We start from the raw sequence: 22,198 nt of genomic DNA, 5'->3' as shown, positions 1-22,198 counted from the left end.
ATGAATTAGAATATGAAATGACCGAGGATGAAGTGAGTGTGAACCATGACACGTCATGACATTAATATATTATCATAGTAAACACAACAAATAACTTTCATTTTTTAAATGTCTTCAAAATGTCTCTATCAATATAAATATTTCCAAAAGCAGGTTAGTAAGATCTGCATATTTTAAACTAGATTTGCTTGTAAAAGAACCACAGAATTAAAATGCCAATATTATATTTCTTATCTAACTACACATTCAGTTTTAAATCCAGACATATTAAGCATCCTGATCTTAAAAGAGTAACCACAAATTTGAAACACAAACACTTTAAAAATATGTAACGAGTATGTTGCAAAAAAAATACTTTCAAAAGTTGAAGTATTTTATTTTGTACACAAAAATAAATAAAATAAAAATCAGAAAACAATGAAATGGTTAAAATTCAAAGACACAGGTGAATTTATTTGCATAGTTATGTTCTTTGAACATCATCTAAATAAAATGTGAAGTAAAAATGTACTTAACAAATCATGACATGTATAAAAAGTTTCAAAGTTGACCAGTTTTCATAAAAAAAAAATTATATATTAGTTCTTTTCAGAAAGAGTTTATGGGACAGGTGATGTAAAGTTCACCTGTTGCAGAGTCCAACAGTTTATCTGGTGACATAGCCATTCTTCACTGATATTAAACAAGACTTGATTTATCACTCAGCCAAGAGAAAATTTCTTGAGTTAAATTTTAAAAAATATCTACCAAAAGGCTTTTCATAAAAACTGATTGTAAACATTTATTTTGTTTAAAAAATACATCTACTTTTTTTAAATACCTTAGCACAAATATGTGAAAGGTTTATCACAGTTTATAAAATTGGTTCAGATCCATTCCAGTCTATCTCAGCATCAGTCCACCTAAAAAATATAAAATTAAAGGCATTAATGACTAATTGTAAAATTTTAAGATGTAAAAGTCTTGCCATTTTGATTCCCTGCTAAGAGTTATGAGTAATAAGTTAATATTGTAATTTACTTTTAGAACATAGATGCTAGACATATAAGATAGTACTTAAAAGACAAAGATGTTACAGCCAGTTTAATTATTAGGTAAATGTTATATTTTTATTAGTAATATTTTGTGAATTCTCAGCTGTAACAAGAAGTTCACTTCAATAGACAAAAGATGAATTTTTATAACTTATTTATTTGAAATAAAGTTTTTTAAGTATCAGTAATGAGTTATTTTAATTAGATTCAACAATTTTTTTTAAATAAAAAAGGTAAAAAAAAACAACAACATACTTAGTTCTTATGCAGTGTTCCAAAGGCGGAACAAGTTCATCTTCATTTCCTTTTGGTGCTTTAAAAGAAGGGTTTAATGTGTCTGGAGAGTTATCCAAAAAAATTTATATTAAAATTATTAGATTTTCCAATTAAAGTATATTTTTCAACTTAATTTACTTTTCCACTGAATTAAAACTATTGTTTGAAATTATTTGAAAAGCCTTCAAGATAGAGCACATTGTTTTCCATAGACTGAACTGATTTGTTCCACTTACTTATTGTAAGTCTGATTTCCTCTTGTTGATTTGCCAGACCATCATAATAGTACAGATCAAAAATTCTTTCTGCTCTCCAGTCACTAACCAATTCTTGTTTTGTAGCAAACATAACACTAAAATGGCTTTCACTACAGATAACCCAAATGGGATTTTTAGGAGTTTTATAAAATGTTCCAACCTGAAATTATTTTTTTTTTAAAAGTAATAAAAAAACAACACACCTATCATTATATAATTAGAACAATTTTTTTTTAATGCAATACATTTTAAAATATGAGATGTGCAGAGAAAGGTACATTTAAAGTTAAAAAGTTATAGCTGACAATGTTGCAGTTTTATCTAATGGATTAAAAATTACTAATAAATATTGATTAAAAAAACAAGTTCTTGACTAAAATGTTGCTACCTACTTCACATGACTGATAATGTTCCATAAGTGTTAGGAAACCTAAGTCTGATCTCTTAGAAAGCCCTTTTAGAATAATAGTATCTCCTATACCACAGCCATCCAACTGTTTGATGTCATTAAACACATTGGACACAGCTTGACCAGTAAGCAGAAGATTAACAAGTTCCTGCATTTAGATCAAATATATGTATATACCAGCATGACTTCAGCAGGAGCATGAACAGAAACAGATCCCAATTATAAATAATTTATTGTCACTACCATACGATAAGGTGGCCAGACATTTGTTATGTGAGTTTTACAAACAGTTAAAGTAAATGAACAAATATAAAAATAATTTAATACAGTTTAACTGCAAGATATTTGCAATGGTTTAGAAGCCACTAATATACCATACCTGAGTACAGTAGCCATGATTCCCAATAAGTGTGCTATGATCAGGATCATCAAAGTCAGCTCTTGTTCTAAACAGAAAACAGACAATCTATTAAAATCTGGTAATGTTGCGAAGCAGTGTCCTCCCCCCCCCCCCCCCCCCCCCCCCAAAACTTTTTTCTTACACAACTGATTGTTATGCATGGGAATGTGAATAACTCATGTAGACACACGTGATGAGTGTGTAGAAGATTTTTTTTTTCTTGGTCATATTTTTTTTAGAGATTGTGGATTTATTATGATCAGTATATGTAAATTCACTTTGGATTATTGTTAAACAACTCCTTTTACCAGACATTGTGCTTTTCCTGAAAGAAACTTTAATCAGAGAAATAACAGAGACTTGGTGAGTTTTTTTTAAGAGTCCTAAACTATAAAAGTTCTCCTTTCAGACCTTTCGATCTATAGGGCAGATGATCATCTGTTCCTTTGACTAAATGAGCAGGGTGTCAGGTGGCCAGCACTATGACCTACCACATTTATTTCCCAAATAAAGTCAGGTACCCATTAAGAGCTGGGTGGACTCAGGGGAGCCCTAAAAATCCTGAAATTAAAAATCCCAGTCTTCACCAAGATTCGAACCCAGGACCCTGGGTTTGGAAGCCAAGCACTTAACCACTCAGCCCTCCACCCCCCTTAAACTATAGCAATATTACATTTGTATAGGTTTCTGAAATAAACTAAAACATTAGATCATTTCTGGTCTCTAAGTTAATTAAGCCTTAAGAGTAGGTGACAAATAAGTCTGCCGCGCAAACTGTATATAATGACTACTGTATCCATAAATACCAGAAATAATGTATAAAACAATTAACATACAAGAAACTAAATGGTAACGAAAACTTACAAATGTACTTTTCTTGAAAGGATGGCTGAATACATAGTCAGGACTACACCAGGACTGCCTTCTCTTTCAAACTATGAATACAAAACAAATTAGAATTAATGAATTTTTTACTAATTTAATGGCAATAGCAATGTCTTTGATTCTGAAAATTAAGAATGAATGCATTATTCAACTAATTTGATTAAGTATTTAAATGAGCTTTAAATGTTTTAGGAATAAAATGCACCTGTTAAATTATATAGTTTCAGCTTAATGTCATACACTAGGCAAGCTATACAAAATGATATTTGAAAAATATGTGAACAAGTTTTTTTAAAACCTTTCTACAGTTGGCCAAACAAAACTTTTGAGATTATTAGTTGGAGCGTCAAAATCATTGCTTCACCTATATGTTTTGATCAATTATTGAGGTGAATGGCAAGAAATATGTGCTGCAGTATTTAAAGTTAATAAGAGATAAGTAACATGTCATTCAAAAAAACAAGTAAACAAAGTGGAAAAAGATACCTCTGAGATGGACTGGATCATGAAGTCTGAAAGTGTTGTGAAACTTGAGAATGTATAGACTGACAACTGAAATAATGAAAGAGCATGTAAAATATAAATACTTTTTTTAAAAAACAAAGGTTATATTGAGTGAAATTGCATCAATTATGTAATTAATTTATACTAGATCTAGATTAACAATAATAAATTTGTGCAATTGGAAATATTTTTGTTTTTGTCTAGCACAACTTTTATGCTTATAGCATGCTCAGTGCACTATGGTCCAATAATTTTGGTACATGAGTTATGGGGGTGGGGGTGTGGAGTGGGTATCTGGGAGAAGGTTTCTGTGCTGCCTTTTCAAAAGCTGCCTTTTCAAAAGCTATTTTCAAAAAACAAAAGTTGCTTGGATCTGAATTTGAAGTCAAGGTCTCGAGCCTCCATGATGGAAGACCAACATGTTAACCACTGAGCTATTCAAGTACTTATAAAAATAGAAGGATTTACAGTCTAAAAAAAAAGTCTATAGTTTAAATTATAAGTTAATGACCTAATAATACATGACTAATAGCCCCTTAGCTTAGTATAAGCAAAATTTATATATAAAATATAAAACAAAATCTAATCTAATTTACTAATTTTTTTATTGATTCATTTGTTATCATCGACAATGAATAATTGTGCAATGTTTCAACGTGATCCGAGAATGAGAAGTGGGAGAAATAAAGTGTACAAGATTCCACCCAGACAGACATAGTGAGTTGGTATGAGTTTTGTAAAAATGAAATTTAACATGTTGACAAAAGTTTAAACTTTGTTTATTTTCTTATTTGATGAACATAGTCATGCTACGTATTTTGTTTCCCTTTTCTCATTGAAATGGGAACAGGATCTTCAATAAAGAGAAAAAATGCATAGCTGAGTGACATAAACCACTTAGCTACCTATCAAAGGAGCTTGAGTTCAAATCCAGACTTGAGCTGAGTTCTTAAAGGCAGCAGGGAAACCTCTCAAACACCCTATCCACCACTCACTCCCACCATAGGGCACTGAGTATGCTATAGTATGAAAGACGCACCATATAAATTAATTTAAAAAAAAAAAAAAAGCAACTAACAGGACAACTCTGCCTAAATATAGGATTGGTGTTATAATCACTGAGAACTTAGGTACCCAACCAAAGTATGAAACGTTAGAGATTTAAAATGAAACTTACCCTTTCTGTAATACCATCTTGTTTAAATTTTGAGCTGTTAATCAAATGAGTTGTCTCTGAGGGTCTGTTGATAATAACAAATCTGATTTACTAAGTGCTGTTAACAAACATAGGGTAAGCTGTATACATTGTTACAAATATAGGGACCGACAGGATTACCTTAGAGTAAAAATTGTTAAATCCCCTTAATATAGGTACATTAAAATTTTTTTTTAAAATCAGTTAGGAGAACTCAATTACATAAGAAACAAAGGAATAAATAATTGCTTACAAAGTAACAACAGCAGATGACATGTTTCCTGCTCGCCAAAATATGTGACTTAAAGCAATCGCAAGTAGCTTTGATCTATCTGTCCTGCTAGGATTTTTACTGGAATGTAGTGTACAGTTAATGATTAAATTATTTTAAAATAAGTTACAAAACATGTAGCTATCTTTTTTCGGCAAATTGAATATCTTACAAAACATGTGGCAATCTATTTTCACCAAACAACAACTCTTGTAGAAAATTGGCCTGAATAGCAGCTAATACACCACATGGACCACCCTGAAATATAATTTGAATATGAGAAAGTTAGTGATATTAATAAAAAAACAACAACAATTAAATGTTTATCAATGATACAATTTAGAAAGAATATAAGATGTAAAATTTCACTAGTCTAGAAAATATAAAATAATATTACTTTACTTTTACAAATCTTTATAATTGCCTTGCATCAAAACAAATCAACAAATTACAAACAGCCAGATCTTTTAAAAAATATTTTTTTTATGTATAACTAAGATTGTGAAATTTTTAACTAAAAAATTTTTTATTTTAGAAATACAAGTTTTGTAGCTTGTAATGCTATAAAATATTTAACATTCATTTGTATGTGTTTACTATCATGTTTAACTAGTATGGTACTCACTTTCTTTTGCACAAGGCCATACTTAATATCAGGACGTTCAGAAAAAGTTAAACTCTGTTTCAGCCATTCATCTATAAACACTTGTGTAGATGAACCAAGAACTATTGTTTTTAAAGCCTGATGAATAATACAAAAACAAATATTGTTCACATTATAAGGTAAATAATGGTTCCAAAACAACTTCATAAACCTCTTTATGTATGGTGTGTATGTATTGCAAGATCATGATGATGTTAAGAAACACAAATTACCATGGCAGTTCGGAGGTCTAATGGAGAAGATGATAATTTCACAAGTTTTTCAGGTTTCATTGTGAGACCAACAGGAGACTTGATGGGGATGCTATCCAAGTCTACATCATCTACATCACCAAACTCAAGGTCATTCACCTTGGTAGTACTGAATCCAGTTTCGTTGCTATTATTACATGGTAAAAAATTAAAATATTTAAAAAAAAAACATAATCTGCATTTTAAGTAATTTACAACAATTCTGAGAGGATGCATTGATTTCTTATAAAAATATTATTTTGGTCACTTGCAATTAAATTTTTCTTGTAATTAAAAAATTTTCTGATGACTAATGAGTGTTTCTAGTGATTCTGATGGGCCCTGATTATGTTAACTATCAAACGTCAAATGAGAAACTTCATTTTTCAATAAAAACAAAGGAAGACATCAATCAACAAGGTTATAAAACTTCAAATTATGTTCTTTTAGTAAACTAATGAAGTAGATTCATCAACATTTTGGAGTTCAAATCCAGCGATTGGAAAGGATAACTTCTTTATTATTGTGTCCATTATTGCACAGTTGGAACACATAAATAACAAAAAGTAGGCAAGAAAATGCAAAAACTGCTCCATTGGAAAATGCAAAATAATTTAGTAAGAGAAAATATCTCTTTTGAGTATGAAAATTCTTTAAGAGACTCTGTGATTGAGACCCTGGGATTAGATTTTGTAATAAGGACTGTTAAACAATCATCATCTTCAAACTCCATTTCAGTGAGAGCTGGAGAGGTTCAAATTCTCTCTTGAAAAATCCTGCTGTTTTGTGTAGTGCATGTGTGTCACCATACAGGTCAAGAATTTGTGGTTTCCCAGGCGTGTCAAGATAGAGATCAGCAAGTCTGGGGCATTTAAAAAGAATGTGAGACATTGTTTCCTCTTCTGTCCTGCAGCAGAGGCACAGTGAGTTGAAGTTTGGCTTGGGCTGTACAAAATATGAGCCAATGGAACAGTGGCATGTTTTGCACTGCATTATAATAGCTTGCTCAGGCCTTAGCAGCCTTCAGCACAGGGAAGCATAGTAAGGGCTCCTCATGTGCTTTCATAATCTGCAGCATTTTCAGGACTCATCCCAGCACTCAAACCACTTTTCCTGGATTGTTGCCAAACAAGCCCATTTAATTTCTCCAGCAAATGCCAGCAGGGTTCAAAAGCCAAGCATTTTACTATTCAGCAACAATGCCCCAAAATGTTATAATATAGAAATTTATCATTAAAATGCTTTTAATTTTTTTGTATGTATAATTAACAAATCCTTACTAGCTTTTATTTTTACACCGATTTTGATCAAGAAAGTTAAGGAAGATAACACAGCACTATTCATACCTCACTTGAATATTATTTTTGGATTCTGGTTTGCATTTATCTTTATAAATACTAGAAGTTTCTACTTTGTAAAGCTGATCAGCAGTCAATTTGTTTTGTTTCTCTAGCCCCATCTGTTTGATGGAGTTAGCTCGTTCTTCCCCTTTCATTAGCAAGGCTTCAAATGAGACTGGGTTATCTTTTCTTCTGATATTGTCTCTAGTCATGGGCCTGAGGGGATCTGAGGATAACTCGTCTTGTTGCAAGTCCTTTTTTTCATTGAATGATACTGGTAACTGTGGAGTTTTTGGTCCTTCAATGTTCTCTAGTTTCTCTTTCCTGAGTTGTTCCTGTTGTGAAACTGACAATCTAGTAGGCTTTGACATATGCAAGTTATTTCTTGAAGGCATCTAGAATTAAAAATATAAAGATTGGCAACCATAATAACAACATGAGAACAAAATAATTTACATAGTATGTAATTATTATAAGTGTTGGCATTTTAGTACTTTGCAAAATGTCTTAACTCCTTCTTTATGTTATTATTTTCCATGTCCGAAGGTATTATTCCTTTTGCTAATTTGTAGTTCATTACCCTGTCATGATTAAACTTCAATAACTTTTTTGTTTGTTATCAGAAAATGTTATATTTGGTATGGAGTTAATGGAGAGTGCATGCCCTTTTTAATATAATACAAATGATTTTAAAACCAAAAATAATTGAATTTTGAATAATAAAAATTAAAATTTACTTATTGTTAACAAATCTCATTGGATCTGGATCTAGACTAGATCTAGGTAATACTTTATGATTCAAATTAAACTTAAAATTTAAAAAAAAAAGATATTTATTTATATTTTCACAAAAATGTTTTAAACACATTTCAAACACATAAAAAGGAAATCTTGAACTAATTATCTAATAATCATCAAATAAATGAAAATTTACGGACTGCCAACTAGTCAATTAGCGCTAGTTCTAGGAAATGTAATATTATGATCCAAATTTATCAAGATTATTTGTTTATGATTATTTATCCTCATTTTCACAAATGTACAAAACATTGTAAACAAATAAAATGATTAAAAGTCACTATGATCCAGAACATTAATAGAAGGAAAATAGAGAGTATTTAAGGCCCAAATCTTTAAAAACATAATTTTTCATAAAAACATATTGAAAAGGGAAACTTTTCAAGATAATTATTTTAAGCAATTAAAAACATTTTGGGAGGAAAGAAATAAAAAAAAAAGACTTTTAAATCCTCAAGAAATATCATCAATTTGACAAATAATATGGGTCAAATCAACGATGGTATTGACAATTAGAAGAGAAAGAGTTAATCTTAAAAATAAAAAATATCAGTACCAACAAATATTTTATATTAATGTATTTACACCTAGCTACAAATGTTGATAAACTCATTCATACATAATGGTAAGAAACATTTTTTACTACTGTCTTACATTTACATTGGTGTTGTTTGGTGTAATTCTCTCCAACTTCTTGCTGGATATTTTTTTTGTATTAAGTAAAGGTGGGGATAAAATATCATCAACATTGAACAGCCCTGCTTTGCCAGCGCCAGTTAGACATTCACCTTCAATGTCATCATCCACTATCAAATCATTAGATGCAAGATCTGGTTCACAATACAAATAAATATTAGCAATAGTCAAATAGTGACTTGATGTAAGAATATCAATTTTCAAAACAGAAATCAAAACATTCGTATAGAATGGTTTGATAAAGCAAAATTAATAATTAGTATCTAAAGTCATACTAACTTGACCTTGAAGATTTAGGAGAGGTACAGTATTTCTTTACATATACACACACACACACACAGATATTCACACACACATAGAAAATAATACACACACACACACACAAAATGAAGAATGAGACTTAACATTTTTTAAGTCCAAGTGAGCTCCACTTCAAGCCAATCAAGCCTTTAACTATGAATCTAACTAAATGTACTTATACTGATATACTTACTTGTTTTGGAAGTTTGTAGGTTGGGAGGAGAACTTATCAAATTATCTAAACTTTCTCTCCTTAAACTGTTGTTATCTGTGTTAAGCCTATCAGCCATGAAGTTTTTAGTCATAACTTCCAGCATAGATTTCAATGGCTCATTCTCTTCCTAGATTATACATGAAAATGAATTGTGTTTGTGTATTACTTGGATATTTTAAAATGAAGGTTGATTTTTATTTTTTGATGGTGGTTGTTTTCTAATGGTGAACTTTGGAGAACACTGTGTCACAGACTTCAATGGGCATATTGTTATATCATTATCCTTTTGATTTGATGTTTTACAATTATAATAAAAAATGTAAATATTACTTTAATGTACAATGTAATGTAATGTAATAATATGTAATTTTATATATATATATATATATATATATATATATATATATATATCAATTTCATCAAAATGTTTAACAACCAGATATTGACACATTAGCCAATTTTTTAAAGTTTTATATAACTGTTTACCCTTTAACATGTCTAAATACCTGCATCCTTTTCTGCCAATGGCTATGCTATGTCACACAAAGACTAGTTGACTAGTGGTTGGTTATTGATCTAAACATTATTTAATAAATAATATATAAAATTGATAGTAATTTTTTTTTTTTTTATAATTGGAGAAAAAAATTAAATGGCAATGCTCTGAGTATAAAAGTTGAGAATTTATAGTGGGTAAGAAATGAGGACTCCATTAAAGAATTATAAAACTGCTTAAATGATACTGATATTCACTTTAAAAAACAACAACTGCGAATACAGATATAAAACAAAGTACCTTATTTTTCTTCATTATTTTTTCCAGATGAACATGCTTCATTAACAGTTGTCTGTTATTTATACTAAGATCATCTCTGGGGTATTCTATATCCATCTTTTCAAGGGTTGCCTTCAGGCCCTATAAGGAAAAGAACATTATCATTGACCAAAAACAAATTATTATTATCATTAACAGACTTTGTAGAAGAAAAATGAGATTTTTGTTGACTTGTTTTGTAATGCTTTTATAGCTGAGTAAATTATGTATGTATATTTTTGTATACCATAGCCTCTATGGTGTGTACTGGCACTCTATGAATAATTTAAGAAAAAATGAATGAAGGAATAATAATTTGATTAAAAAGATAATGAAAGTTTCTAGATAAAGAAACCATCAAGAACAAGACTCTAATTGGTTGAGCCAAAACAAGTCAGAGCAAAGAACAATGTACTTGCAGAACTGGAAACTGGCCTATAAGTGCACAGTTTTGTTCTCTTTGATCAAATTACAATTCCTAATGCTGCCACTGCAGGGAGTCAGAGGAAGCAGTAGTTCCTATCTTGTAGTGTGTATCCATTACTATCCAGATGAAAGAGCTTTAGGGGAGACTAGACCTATGTGAAAGATATTTAATAGGCAGGCACTATGCCATACAATCAATGTTTTTCCACTACAGTAGTGTCAGGGAGAGGTATGGCGAGAATGAATGTTAGTTTGATATTTTGGTATGATTGTTATATCCCCTTGTTATGAATGCGAAGTGTTGCACGTGTTGTGAACTGAGTGATTAAGTCTTCATTGAATGTGCGAGAGAATGTGTTAAGTCAGTAAGGTCTTGCTCCCGGTCCAGGAAGGTTGGACGTTTACTTCCTGGACTGGTATTTATGCATTTATATATTTATAAGTTGATGGACTGGTGTTTTGTTTATTAATATTAACTTGAGCAATATTGGATATTAAAATATTGATATATTCTTGGAGATTTGGAGTTGGAGTTGATGTGTAGGCTATCTAGTGGTAACTGTTCTTATTTGAGTAATTAAACAAGTATTGTTAAGTGTTATTGAGGATTCATACCCCCTAATGAGCCAAGTCAAGAAACACAAGAACAAGAGAGCATAGCAGCAGCAGTATATATATATATAAAATAGAATCCTGACATCTGGAGGCTTCGTCCTGTTACCTGTATTATTAAACACCAGTGTATTAACCGGTGTACTAATACAGTATTATTCTTGACATCTATCTGAGAGCTAGTCCGGGCAGGTCAGTTATACCTGTTATGTCATTCGTCATGTTGAAGAAGTCGATAAGAAAATAAAGAATAAGCAACACAAGCAAAGAAAAGGATGCCGAATTTTTTGAGCTTCGTTCGGTCTGGGACAGTAACTATTTTACATGACATTGTCTACTAAAGTTGAATTCAAGGCAATCTGTATTATTTGTAACCTACTAATCGTTGACATTTTTGGGCCTCGTTCGGCCAGTATTTGAGAGTCTTTCGACACACACTGAAGAACTTGACATTGTTTACATTTTTGAGAACACGGAGGAACTATTTGTTTGTTTCGCCATCAACACGTTATTGTTGAAGTCAAGCAGTCTACTAGAACTCTACGAAAGGTCATTGACTAATGTGGACTTCCAGCTACTTCTTGTATACCGAGGTCATTGCCTCACCCACCATTTAAAGGGACATCACCATTTAATGAGACACTACTACTACTACTACTTACTTACTATTGGATTATTGGATTTAGAGACATCGCCATTTAAAGGGACATCACCATTTAATGAGACACTACTACTACTACTACTTACTTACTATTGGATTATTGGATTTAGAGACATCGCCATTTAAAGAGACATCGCCATTTAAAGAGACATCGCCATTTAAAGAGACATCGCGATTTAAAGAGACACTACTACTACTAGTATTCACTTACTATTGAATTATTCTACATGAATGCAATTACTCAAGTAATCGTGATTTATCTACCTTTGCTACATTGATGTTGGATTATTATTAAATAATGGTACTACCTGACTAGATAATCATTTTTTTTTAATGCTCCCATTATTATTACTATTAATATCATATCAATGTTTGAATAATTTTGTTTTCTATTTGTTTCATTCTCTAAATCTGCTGTGAGTCATAAAGCGTTTACAAGGAGGCCGAACAGCGGCCTGACACTCCAGAAGTTCTACATTCTTAAAGCAACACTGTCGTGTGGGAAGAGTTGTCATTTCTTTCCTGGCATCAGACACAGATAAGTTGAGTTTTCTTTTGTCTGTTGTATCGAGCATTCAGGGTCGAGTGTACATTGCCTTTTCAGTAGGGGAGATAAAGCGTGAAATTTTTTTTTGTTGATCTTTTTTATAATTTATTGTCTTATGTAAATTGAACGTTACTTGTTAACTTAACCTTTATAAGTTAATTTACGCTTATTCAGTAATATTTCTTATTATTTGTGATTACCATGGACGAGTTTAAACCTAGGTCAATTGAGGTATTAATAGAACAGGCCCACATGTTTGGAATTCAGGGTGATGAATTACGAGAGTTTGTTTTAAACCAACAAAAACTAGATCTAGATAGATTAAAAGATTTAAACCGACAAAAACTAGATCTAGAAAGATTAAATTTAGAATTAGAAAGAAACGCAATATATAATTATAATCAAGACTTGTATTATAAACTTAATAAACCTAGTGATCCTAGTCCTTAGTCTAGTATCTATTAATCTAAAATTCTAAATTTAAATTAATTTATTAAATATAAATCTCTAAACTGTCTAATGACTCTAATTCTAAACTCTGAAACTCTATTCTCTAATTCCTAATCATACTCTAATCATGTCTAATCTAGATCTACCATCTACTCTACTAGTTAAATAGAAGTGGTAAAGTTGGAAATAGAACTGGACGAGTTTAAACCTAGGTCAATTGAGGTATTAATAGAACAGGCCCACATGTTTGGAATTGAGGGTGATGAATTACGAGAGTTTGTTTTAAACCAACAAAAACTAGATCTAGAAAGATTAAAAGATTTAAACCGACAAAAACTAGATCTAGAAAGATTATATTTAGAATTAGAAAGAAACGCAATAGAAGTGGTAAAGTTGGAAATAGAACTGGACGAGTTTAAACCTAGGTCAATTGAGGTATTAATAGAACAGGCCCACATGTTTGGAATTGAGGGTGATGAATTACGAGAGTTTGTTTTAAACCAACAAAAACTAGATCTAGAAAGATTAAAAGATTTAAACCGACAAAAACTAGATCTAGAAAGATTAAAATTAGAATTAGAAAGAAAGGCAATAGAAGTGGTAAAGTTGAAAATGGAACTGGAAGTAAAACTGTCATTACAGGGAGGTGTGAACTATAAAATAGAAATTGAAAATGACATATTAACTAATGAGGATCAAAATAACTGTCAGGATATTGATAATAATATAAGTGGGATAGGAGATAATGAAGAAATTGAGAATGTCTTATCAAGTAAGGAACTAAATGATTTTAATTATACTGTTAATGATATTAATGAGATAGAAATTGGAGGAGTAATAGAAAATGTCTTAACTACTGAGGAACTTAATGATATTAATGAGATAGAAATTGGAGAAGTAATAGAAAATGTCTTAACTACTGAGGAACTTATGGATAAGGAACTTATTGATTGTCAGTTTATTGACAATAATATTATTCATGTTCTGAGACCATTTCACAGAGTACACAAACCATTAAAGAGATTAAACCTAACTAAAGGAGTTTATCAAGTTGTTGGTACTGGTAAAGTTAAACCAGACCACAATAGGCTACAAATGTTTTTGTACCTAAAAATCCCCAGAAGACGAAAAACAAGTCTTAAAGAAGTTTGTCAAGTTGTTGTTGGGGTAAAGTTAAACCAGACCCCAATAGGCTACAAATGTTTTTGTACCTAAAACTTCCAAGAAAAAGAAAAAAGAAATTTTGACGTAGTGTTTCCCCTCTCCCTGTTGCTGAGAAGGGGATGTCCACGAGGGTCACCTGAATTCACAAGTGCGACTTGGCAATAGAGAAAATTCAGCATTGTCTGTTTTCATGTATTTTAATTATTTTTTTTGTACCAAATCTTAATAGTTATTGTGTTTATCTAAACAGTACATCCGAAATAGCTTGCTGTGTGTTGCACCAAGTAGATGGCTTCCTTCCGGTAAAGTGCAGAGAGCTGACATATAGAGAGCAGCATTACTTCATTAGTAGCGTGAGTGTCCAACGCCTAGACAGATACCTCTGATACCCAGGAGGATGCACAATTCAGTTTGACCACAGACCATTGTCTACTAGCAGATACACTGTCAAGACTTAGCATATTTGTATTAGTTATAATTGATAGAATTCATTTTTTTCCTCAATACAATGTGAAACGTGCCTTTAACTATTAGAGATGGTATCTTGTCGAATATTATTGCTATACATAGGAGTTGATCTTTTCTTGTATTTTTGCTGTTTTACATATTAAATATTAACGTGGGAAGGACTATGCCTGCCGACTTCAAATTGTAATTTAACTCTCCATGCCACTATTTTTTTTTCTCATTTATTCTTTTCTCTCTTTCCCTTTGTTGTAAATAGCTGGACATATTTCTTTTGATAGGTTAATAAGGGCTATTTCACTTTAATGTACATTATGTACATTGGTGTGTAGATATATATGTTTATATATATGTATATAAGTATGTGTATGACACAGTGTGTGTATGTATATATATTTATGAATATATTTGAATGACTGTTATCTAATAACAGTCATATCGTGAGAGGGGGGATGTCAGGGAGAGGTATGGCGAGAATGAATGTTAGTTTGATATTTTGGTATGATTGTTATATCCCCTTGTTATGAATGTGAAGTGTTGCACGTGTTGTGAACTGAGTGATTAAGTCTTCATTGAATGTGCGAGAGAATGTGTTAAGTCAGTAAGGTCTTGCTCCTGGTCCAGGAAGGTTGGACGTTTACTTCCTGGACTGGTATTTATGCATTTATATATTTATAAGTTGATGGACTGGTGTTTTGTTTATTAATATTTACTTGAGCAATATTGGATATTAAAATATTGATATATTCTTGGAGATTTGGAGTTGGAGTTGATGTGTAGGCTATCTAGTGGTAACTGTTCTTATTTGAGTAATTAAACAAGTATTGTTAAGTGTTATTGAGGATTCATACCCCCTAACGAGCCAAGTCAAGAAACACACCAACCAAGAGAGGCAAGCAGCAGTACATATATATATAAAGTTGAACCTCTGACAAGTAGGAGTTGCCCTTCTTGTCCTGACCCTACTCAGGGTTTATTAAGGGATACAAAAAAAAACAAAGCCTGAATGTTCATAATTAGTTCATAGGAAAAAAGAATTGCTATTAATAGAATATGAGATAAATAAGCCAAATCCCAAAGAGCTATTAAGTACCTGATATAAATTTGTGTATATTAATAAGCATAATTATTTTAAACAGCCATTGCTATTTGAACTTGATAAAAGCAATGGTAAAATTGAATTTTCAAAAACACTTTAAGGGGCTAGCTATTATGAATTAATATATGAATTCAATGATTAAGCCTTTCAATATAAATAAGGTTTTTATTTTTATAAATTACCAAAATACAAGAAAGTATTGAAGATTTAAAGCCTGAATTATCTATTAAAAAATTTGGTATTATTATATATGTATCTAAAATTTTCACACTTTTCTCCATTTTCTAGGTCCAACCTAGATTACTTAAGTGTGATAAATCCAACAACCCTTTTAACCAGAATAGATTCCTGCTGTGTGACATAGATAGTAGCTTGCTAGAGTGGTTTATGCTCTGGACAGTTGTTCCAATGGTTCCAGGTTTGAACCTTGCTCGCCTCTATCTCATAACATGCTGTTGGAGACTTGGGCTAGGATCTTTTATTTTCCATTTAGAAGGAACATCCAAAACATGTAATACAAACATCTTGCCATATATCATATAGATCTATATACATACTTAAATAGTCATTTCCTCAAAAATATTTTTTTTGGTCTATTGAGAAACTTAACATAGGTTCTAAATCTATATGAGTGTTTCTCCAGTACTGGTGCCAAAAAGTGTCACATTATGCTAAAAATTAAAGTTGAAGTTTTTGGTTTCATTTCAACTGTATTCACTTCTTCAACCAGTTCACTTTAAGAATTTATCAATAGAAAATGAATTGCAAGATGTAGATTTTGACAGCAGTGTCTATTCAAGGGGTACCCCCTTTTGCGTCACAGGTGCATCACCGGGACACCACTTGATAATTTAACAATGACCAATTGATAAATTCATTGTATTTTAGCATAATATAACTGTCTTTATTGATATTAGTCTTTAGATACTGAAATTTATGCTTTTGCATAGAAAAAGTGGATTTGAGCTCAATTCAAAAATTGGGACACCGTAGCACCTGTGACACAAGTTAAAGTTTTTTTAAAAGATATTCTGTGAGAATATAGAAATTATTTTATTTTTGCACTAAAGTGATCCATTAGACTTGTTATTAAGTTCACTATTCTAGTCATAAAGTACCCATTTGTAAAAATGCTGCTTTAATTTCACAAAATGTCGCGGGTGCTTCATGGGACACCATTTTTTTAAATAATGTTTATAAGTTTATATTTTTGTCTTATATGTGCACAAGTGAATGATCATTATTATTTTTAATTATTGACAAATATATATTTTATATCTTTTGTTAGTTTTAACACACAGAAAAAGGTTTGAAAAAAAAAAGAAAGAAAAGAAAACACATAAAACTGTACACAAATTTTATTTGACAAATTCAGAAATCAAAACATTCCACTCTCAAACTATTGCCATTGGTATCAACATCACTTCAGTGACAATCATGTCTGCATACACTAACTGTATGTCCTGCACTTCTGGATATACAAATATATTTCTTTTATTTCTGTGCCTTTTTAAAAAATTATTTCTGCGCTGATCATCCAGGACTTGTATCACAACTCCTGTTAGAAAAAATTACCAGCAATGTTGAAAAGTTAATACTTCAATCTAAAACATACTTTGAACTTGTTTATTGAAATTAAAAGGTACACAGTGCAAAAAATTATACCTGGATAGAATATTTCCCCATACTTGACAATCACACAGCTATTTACAATGTACTTTTGATGAGTGAAGGAAATTGTTTGGGCCTGAAAAAACAACAACATGGGGCTGAAATACTTAATTTCTAAAATGAGTCTAAAATTATTTAGCAGGGTATATTATTAAAAAACAACTTATACAATACAGGTAACATAAGATTCAATGAAAATGTTTAAAATGTTTATATGTAAAAGCTCTTTACCTTTGAATTTGAGCATATGGGACTGACATCCAAAGAGTCTTCAAGATTTGACTGAGATTGCACTACTGAAGAAAAAGAAACAATTTCATTTAGAAATCAATTACGTAATTTTAAAATGAATAATGTTTTTTTCTCAGATAATTGTAAAGTGCTATTTAAAAATAAATAAATACAAGTACTTACCATTTTGTTTCTGAAGTTTGAACACCTTCCAAGAGCCACATATTTCATCATGCAGGCACTGACTGCCATATGAATTTCTGCATGGATAGCAGAAACAGCTTCTATTTCTGTAAGCAATAGTGTTAGGTGTAATACCTCTCACTAGGTCATTAAAAGATCCTTCTTTATTTACTGGTCGCCACTTTGATACCTTTTGCAGTGTACCATCACTCTGAACATACTCATCCGTCATCTTTGACCACATACTATACTTCACTCTGCTAATTCATCTGTGCAATTTTTTAAAGGCTCAATACTTGTTAATTAAATCCACACCACAGTTGCTACTTTCTTTCAATGCACTGCAGCTTATGAAAACAATTGGCATTAGTTCTTGGGCATAGAGTTAAGTCAAGTGATGAAGCTGGATTTATTAATATCAGCTCTCTGTGTCCTTTTTTGATCAGAAATTTATTAATGCCCTCTATATAAAGAAAAATCTTCAAACACAACTCACATAAGCAAGACTGCATCTTATGTTAAGTAGCTTTTGCATGAAACGTTTTCCTGTTTGAGCACTAACAGATGATTGAGAGGGATCAGTTCTTGAGACATCCCCTCTACTGTAAAAAATGAATATTGTTTCCAAGGCATTTTGTGCAATGCAATCACGTCATTTTTTTTCTTGCAATTTGTTCTGATTTGCACTTGGACATAAAACTTCTTGACCAAATGTTAGAAATGAGTAGCACAACCTCTGAGTTTGTTGTACTTACTAAGGATACTGCAGAGTACTTGTCTATGAGCACTAGACATCTGACTTTTTTTTTTGCTGGTGGAGTGTAGTTAGGTTTTGATACTTTCTTTAATGTTGTTTAGAAGGATGAGCTTTCTTCTCTCAGGTAGGCGCAGAAAGCGTATGTCATGGACAGCTTTACTTTTTCTTGGGGAGCATATTTGTGTGAGACCATCAAAAACTGCAGCATATTTCTTGGGTGACCTAGGCAATTTCATCAAAGCCCTTGAAACAGCCATTCTTTTTGCCACTGGAGTCTGGAATCCAGTACCTAGTGATTCACCAACCTCTGCTGAGATGACATTAAGTGGACTATTAGCTTGCTGTTTTCTTTCTTTGCGTTTTCTGTTTATCCAAGCTTTTTCATGTGGGCTTAACTAGGCCCTGTATGCAGCTTTTCTCAACCTTTCCTTTTCTCTCTGCTCTAAAACAGCAACACGTGTTAGAGACTCAGGCTTTGACGCTTGTAAATTTAGAGTCTTTCTTGGCTTGTAGACGCCTTGAAACTCTAACAGATACTCCATTACTGAAATCTGTAATTTATAAAAATGTATAAGTATAAATAGATCTATTATATATAATATAGGCCTACTAATAAATTTCATAAACATATTTATATATTGGTGCATTATTTAAATCTAGTCTAGTAATGCCCATAATTGCTTGATAGGGATAACTCAATCAATAGTATAGGACTAGTACTGTTAATTATATTAACTTAAGTTATAATCATTCAGTGGTAGACTGAAAGAACTGAATACAATATAATTGAATATACTGTATAAACAATACAATGGAAATTAAGTGCAGGTTAAACAAAACTTTGTTTTAGATACAATCTACATTTTAATATAGAATAGGTCTATAATATAGATCTAGTCTCTAGATATTTTTCTAGATACTGGTCAATTTAAAGAAAAATATATTATTAAATCTAAAATTAGATTCTAAATCTAGTCATTATATAATGATCTAGTCTAGAGTCACTAGTCTAGATTCATAAATGATTTCTAATCTAATAATCTAGTTTAGATCTAAATCTAGATATTGAATTAGATCTAGACTGACTAGACTATTCTACTCTACTCTAGGTCTAGATCTAGATCAAGACTCAAGAGTAAATCTAGCTATAATATAATGAATTACATAATTAGATCTAGGTCTAGATCTAGAGTAAATGTAGATAATGAATTACATAATTAGATCTAGATCTAGAGTAAATCTAGATTTAGGTCTAGAGGTCTAATCAGTCTAGATTTCTAGATCTAGAGTTAAGCTCTTTAAAGTTTTAAAGACAAGTGTCCGAGATGCGCCTCAAACGTAAGATCAAATAGTTCTAAATCTTATTTACAGTAATAAGTAAATTTTAATTATTTAATATTTCTTAAACAGTACCGCTTTATTTCTTTTAGATGTAGCTAATATTATCTGACACTGTAAAATCTTTAACAAACTATCACTAAAATCTATTTGGACTTAACAGACGCAAACTAGGACACCATTTGTAAACAAACGGAGTAGTGTCCACTGAAACGCCCCAAACGATGTAAAGTAAAATTACAAAAAATATAAAATGAAAGATGTCAAAAAATGTTCATTTAAAATGATTAATTATGAAAATAGTTTATTACATATATTAAAATCATTTAATCTTAATTAAAACTTCCATGAATACAGAAAACGTAACAAATCCTGAACTCGCATTAGACGCTACATGTGACGCCATAATTTATGCATGGAAAACACCAGCACGGGGTCCCATGGAGCGCCTCAACGCCTAATCCAATTTACTTCTCAAAATAAAAACAAATTAATTATTTTAAATCCCTACACACGTCTACTATTACATCAACATAATTGTTTTAGAAATATAAACTTTTTGTTTAGTAACAGGCTTTAAAATTGATTAACTTTACGATTTAAGACTAAATTGTGTTCAAGACGCTTCACGTGACGTCATGATTGAATGGTTAAATTTAGTAACCTCGTAATAAAAAAAGCACTTCGATTAGGATATTGCAATCAAACTTATTTGTAATAAGCTTAAATTTCAGTAGAATAATGAAATATCTACGTACCTGATGGGTTGTTGATTCACAAAAGATCACAAAAAACAGATTAAATGAGGTTTTTGTGCAAGATTGCCGGCGATTGATCGTGTCGACGCTTGAGGCGCATCAATGCTTAATTGTGGGACACGCTATTGTTTACGTACTCCTGTTAATTACTACGCTAGTATTTCCAGCGGAAACGGCACTTCTTTTGTTCTACACAATACCTGTGATGCTCAAAAGAACTCTCATTCATAAAAAGTAGTGTCGTGGGAAAAATAATCCCATTCTTAACACACGCAGCACAGGCGCTTCATCTGGGACACCTCGACCTATTTTAAGCTCGTTATGCATGTTTAGAAAGCTTTTAAGAAAAAAAATACTTTAAAAGAAATCTGTAATGCTTGCTGTAACAGAAATGCAATGTTGAGCATATTATTTATTTCTTGTTTACAATTCATAGAGGATTGTAATTCCGTATAAAGTGGGACACATCGCGATGCGCCTCAAACGCCTTTTTGTGGCCGTGTTTAATCAATATTTTGATAACCTTGAGAAAAACTAAATAATGACATTGAAATATGAGGATCTTGTTAACATATTCCAACAAAGATGGAAGTTTTATGCCCCTTGGTTTTAGTGCGATATTAATTCAATCATACCATGGTGTTCCGTGTTACATCAAAAGCCGCCATTTTGGGTAGTAATTTCACACATTTTTTACAATTTCAATATTTCCCTAGCACCTTATGAGCTCAAAATATCAAAATTTATAGATTAACCATTTCTTAATGCAATGTAATGCAAATTGTCACATTTGAATAACAATCTTATGAAATACAGACTTTTTAGTGAACCAACACCTAGTTGTAACCAGTACTGGAGAAACACTCATATCTATTTCATGAGTTTAAGCTTAATTTCTATTATATTGAACAATCAGACTCAATTTGAGCTTCAGCCTCTTGGACAACTTGAAAGTTGAAGTGTTATAATATTATAATAATATAGGCTAATATAGCTCTAAATCTAAATTCTCTAAATTTCTAGATCTAGATTAGAATGGAGCACTTAAAAATCCTAATTTCCAACACAAAAGTGGCACATTGTTTAGATTTGGACATCTAATTAAAAATAAAAGTTCATTTAATAAAAGTAATTAATGACATACTTTTCTACTCAAATATTCGCGAACAAGTGATGCTGTTGCAGCTTCAACAGTGGAGTTACTTATCATGTGTGACATTTTTAGATGTAGAATAGATCTATATTTTGATCTAAATAGATAAAGTCTAGACTCTATAGATCTATAAGTAACCGAATATTTTAATTTAGAATATATTATTCATATGATGCGTTATATTAGTAGACCTAGTTGCACATTACTAGATAGATAAGTTGGCTTCAAGAAATAAGTCGGCCATGTCTAAACAAAAAAAGCTATGTATAGAAACAAAAATATAAAACGGAACAAGATAAGTAAACAAAAAATCTAAAATTTAAAAACAAAACAAGTAGATCTAGATCTGGACAGCTAAATTATTCGTTTTTAATATGACATTAAATATTTAGACTG

At 31.2% G+C, this 22,198-nt stretch overlaps 2 protein-coding genes and 2 long non-coding RNA genes across 5 annotated transcripts; 1 reads left to right on the top strand and 3 right to left on the bottom strand.

Annotated features, from left to right (window-relative positions):
* Positions 1–426: 426 nt before the first annotated feature.
* Positions 427–22,072, bottom strand: LOC106069114 (probable ubiquitin carboxyl-terminal hydrolase MINDY-4). Its single transcript, XM_056042095.1, has 17 exons — positions 21,794–22,072; positions 10,270–10,389; positions 9,453–9,600; positions 8,918–9,093; positions 7,472–7,860; positions 6,108–6,273; positions 5,857–5,973; positions 5,404–5,489; positions 5,214–5,312; positions 4,943–5,006; positions 3,748–3,813; positions 3,241–3,311; positions 2,356–2,422; positions 1,960–2,124; positions 1,547–1,727; positions 1,290–1,371; positions 427–902 (listed from the first exon to the last, which is right to left on the bottom strand). The coding sequence occupies exons 1-17, from the start codon at positions 21,866–21,868 to the stop codon at positions 854–856; spliced, it is 2,121 nt and encodes a 706-aa protein (XP_055898070.1). The 5' UTR covers positions 21,869–22,072; the 3' UTR covers positions 427–853.
* On the top strand, positions 12,356–15,366 carry LOC129928316 (uncharacterized). Its single transcript, XR_008779909.1, has 2 exons — positions 12,356–12,528; positions 14,398–15,366. It is a non-coding gene; the product is annotated as an uncharacterized LOC129928316 (long non-coding RNA).
* LOC129928311 (uncharacterized) lies at positions 17,266–18,100 on the bottom strand. Its single transcript, XM_056042149.1, has 3 exons — positions 17,797–18,100; positions 17,614–17,678; positions 17,266–17,458 (listed from the first exon to the last, which is right to left on the bottom strand). The coding sequence occupies exons 1-3, from the start codon at positions 18,038–18,040 to the stop codon at positions 17,303–17,305; spliced, it is 465 nt and encodes a 154-aa protein (XP_055898124.1). The 5' UTR covers positions 18,041–18,100; the 3' UTR covers positions 17,266–17,302.
* Positions 18,484–20,987, bottom strand: LOC129928313 (uncharacterized). Of its 2 annotated transcripts, none has more exons than XR_008779907.1 (2): positions 20,203–20,987; positions 18,484–19,104 (listed from the first exon to the last, which is right to left on the bottom strand). It is a non-coding gene; the product is annotated as an uncharacterized LOC129928313 (long non-coding RNA). The 2 variants fall into 2 exon arrangements; XR_008779904.1 differs by having other exon boundaries at positions 20,650–20,987.
* Positions 22,073–22,198: the final 126 nt, after the last annotated feature.

Source organism: Biomphalaria glabrata, chromosome 1 (genome assembly GCF_947242115.1).
Source record: "Biomphalaria glabrata chromosome 1, xgBioGlab47.1, whole genome shotgun sequence".
NCBI lineage: Eukaryota > Metazoa > Mollusca > Gastropoda > Planorbidae > Biomphalaria > Biomphalaria glabrata.
This window is presented reverse-complemented; position numbering and strand designations above follow the sequence as displayed.